The sequence below is a fragment of the Pinus tabuliformis genome, chromosome 6 (genome assembly GCF_031772625.1).
Source record: "Pinus tabuliformis cultivar Carrire ecotype Pingquan chromosome 6, CPIR1, whole genome shotgun sequence".
Lineage (NCBI taxonomy): Eukaryota > Viridiplantae > Streptophyta > Pinopsida > Pinales > Pinaceae > Pinus > Pinus tabuliformis.
The window spans coordinates 1017165757-1017168504 of NC_142292.1; the positions used below are offsets into that span (position 1 = coordinate 1017165757).

At 44.0% G+C, this 2748-nt stretch overlaps 1 protein-coding gene across 1 annotated transcript; it reads left to right on the forward strand.

Annotated features, from left to right (window-relative positions):
* Positions 1-286: 286 nt before the first annotated feature.
* Positions 287-1948, forward strand: LOC149262446 (uncharacterized). Its single transcript, XM_089379625.1, has 3 exons — positions 287-718; positions 803-1078; positions 1124-1948. The coding sequence occupies exons 1-3, from the start codon at positions 287-289 to the stop codon at positions 1946-1948; spliced, it is 1533 nt and encodes a 510-aa protein (XP_089235751.1).
* The last annotated feature ends 800 nt before the right edge of the window (positions 1949-2748 follow it).

The following is a 2748-nucleotide window of genomic DNA, read 5'->3' on the forward strand; positions in this document are numbered from 1 at the left end:
CAATGTAATCCAAGTTCAGGAGACTATACACTCAAGCAAGCAGCGGAATGAAAAAGGTAAGTTGATTAAATTAGATACGGCAAACGCCTTCGATAGAGTTGATTGCTCTTTCCTTAGCAAAGTCCTTCTCTCCTTTGGCTTCTCGACCCAATTTGTTTATCTTATTAAAGCTTGCATCGACAAACCGTGGATTGCCCCTTTAGTCAATGGCCGCCCCACAAATTTCTTCCAAGCTCAGAGAGGTATCAGGCAGGGATGACCCCTCTCCCCATTCCTGTACATCATAATGGCAGACTCCCTTAGTCGTAAACTCACTGCTGAAAGACTTAATGGCAACATTCCGGGTCTCAAACCTTCCTATGGAGCAGATGCCCTAAACCACGCCCTATTTGCTGACGATTCCCTTCTCCTTGGCGGAGCTTCCATCAGAATAGCCAAAGCTATTGACACTGTACTCAGAAGTTATTGCAGAGCCTCTGGGACTTTAATCAACGAGAGCAAAAGCGAAGTCTTCAGCTGGTATATAGATCAGCGGGAACTCATTGGCATAACCACTCTCCTCGGATTCAAAGGTCAAGCAACATGGGACAGATTCAAGTACCTGGGCCTTCCCATCATATCTGGAGCTAATAAAAGATCGCTATGGAGCGAAATAATCTCGAAAATTAAAACAAAAATTGCAGCGTGGGGAGGCTATTGGCTGACGAAGGGAGGCAAAGTAATTTTAATTAAATCCATGTTGTCGGCACTAACAATCTTCCAGGCAGTGTTTGTCCTAGCACCTTGAAATGTGATGGAGCAGATCTCCAAACTGCTCAGAGATTTCTTGTGGCAGGGAGGTAAGGGCAACGAAAATAAAATGCATCTGGTGAACTGGGAAGTGGTAAAAAAAACAATGACAGAAGGTGGGCTGCAAATTAGAGACCCCGCTCTCGTCAATCTAGCGCTGGGAGGAAAGATTTTGTGGAAGCTGATCCACGAGCCCTCTCATCCGGTTAGCGTCACGCTGCGTACAAAGTATGGACCCAACAAATCCCTCAGCAACCTGCACAACGCTAATACAGTAAACTGCACGCAGGTGTGGAAATTATGTTGCAGAAGCAACAACTTCTTCAACAAATAGGTCTACAGGATTCCTGGCAACGGCAAATGCACCCACCTGTGGCTCGACAGTATTATGGGGAAAGAACCTCTGAACAACAATGAGGACATAACTGATCTCAGGGACTGGCTGAAGCAAGCAGGAGTCAACAGCATATACGACCTTTCAAATTGGGATCAGCGTGGAGATTGGGCAGGATGGGATTTTCATGGAGTCCCTGCCCGGTTATCCCTTCAACAAACCCTGCTTGAAGATCTGTTGGAGGACGCTGCCCTTGTCAACAGATCCATGAAAGATAGCTGGGGTTGGGGCCAGTCCGGAGTCTACACCACAGCTGCAGGTTACAGAGCATTGCAGGCCTCAAGAAACAGCAGACAAACTCCGGCCTTCTGGAAGAATGTCTGGGATTCCCTAGCCTTACCAAAAGTGAATTTCTTCTTCTGGACTCTGGTCCATAATAAACTCCTAACTGGTGATAACCTGGAAAAAAGGAATATAGCAGGGCCGCACAGATGTGTGTTATGCAGCAACAATTTCGAAACAGCCCAGCACCTTTTCTTGGAGTGCATTTTTGCTAAAGAGGTCTGGGGAATCATTTTACAGGAATTTCAGATTTCATTGCCTTCCCAAATCTTTGTTTCAGACCTCTTTGCCTCATGGAGCCTATTCTATTCCCATCGCATCCCTCCCAAATCATTCTGGCGCAAAATTTGGATAGCACTCCCCAAATATGTTTGTTGGCAGCTTTGGTTGGCCCGCAATCAGCTGATTTTTAGAGAGATGAGGCACTCTCCGTTGCAAGTAGTTGCAAAAGCTAAATCCTTTCTCTTGGAAGAGGCCCAATAGCAGTACTTCAAAGATGACCCTTTGTTACTGCCCGAAGAAAAAAGGTGGCTAGGCCCGCTAGTGCCTTATCCGCGTAAGCATCTCCTCTCTCCTCAAAAGGTCAATCAGGATTGGCGCATAAGAGACGATGATGACAATTTTCAATCTTGGTGGCGGACTAAAAAATTATCCACAATTTTCTTTGACAGAGCGTCCAAAGGTAATCCCGGTGCCGCTAGTGCAGGGGGGGTCATCTACTCTCCGGATGGGGTTTCAAAAGACTGTTTCAGCTGGGGATTAGGCCAGAAATCCAACAACCAAGAAGAGATTCTCGGGCTCCTCAAAGCTTGCCTTATTGCAAGAGACAAAGGCGCCAAAGACCTTCAAATTTTCGGAGATTTAGAGATAATAATAAAAAAGCTAAATTTGGGGACACTGTTTAGCAATGCCAACCTCAACAAAATACTGGACAGATTCAAGAGAGTTCTCCTAGACTTTGACACGTGAAAGTTTTATCATATTCTTAGAAAGTCAAATAGTGAAGCTGATCAGATGGCAAACAAAGGCAGCTCTCTTATGAAAGGACTGCTAATTGTAAACAATGAAAGTTATGTACAAATGCCCTGAAAATCTAGTAGATCAAAATCAACAGCAGTTAGAACTCTGCAATGTAATAGCGGTCGCTCCGGCAAAGACCCAAGATCTTTTCAAATAAATAAAACCTATAACCGTTACAGTTCAAAAAAAAAGTATATTAATTATTATTAATGAGTGTGTTTATTATTTTTTAAGTAATTTATATTTGTTTAAATCTCAAATTT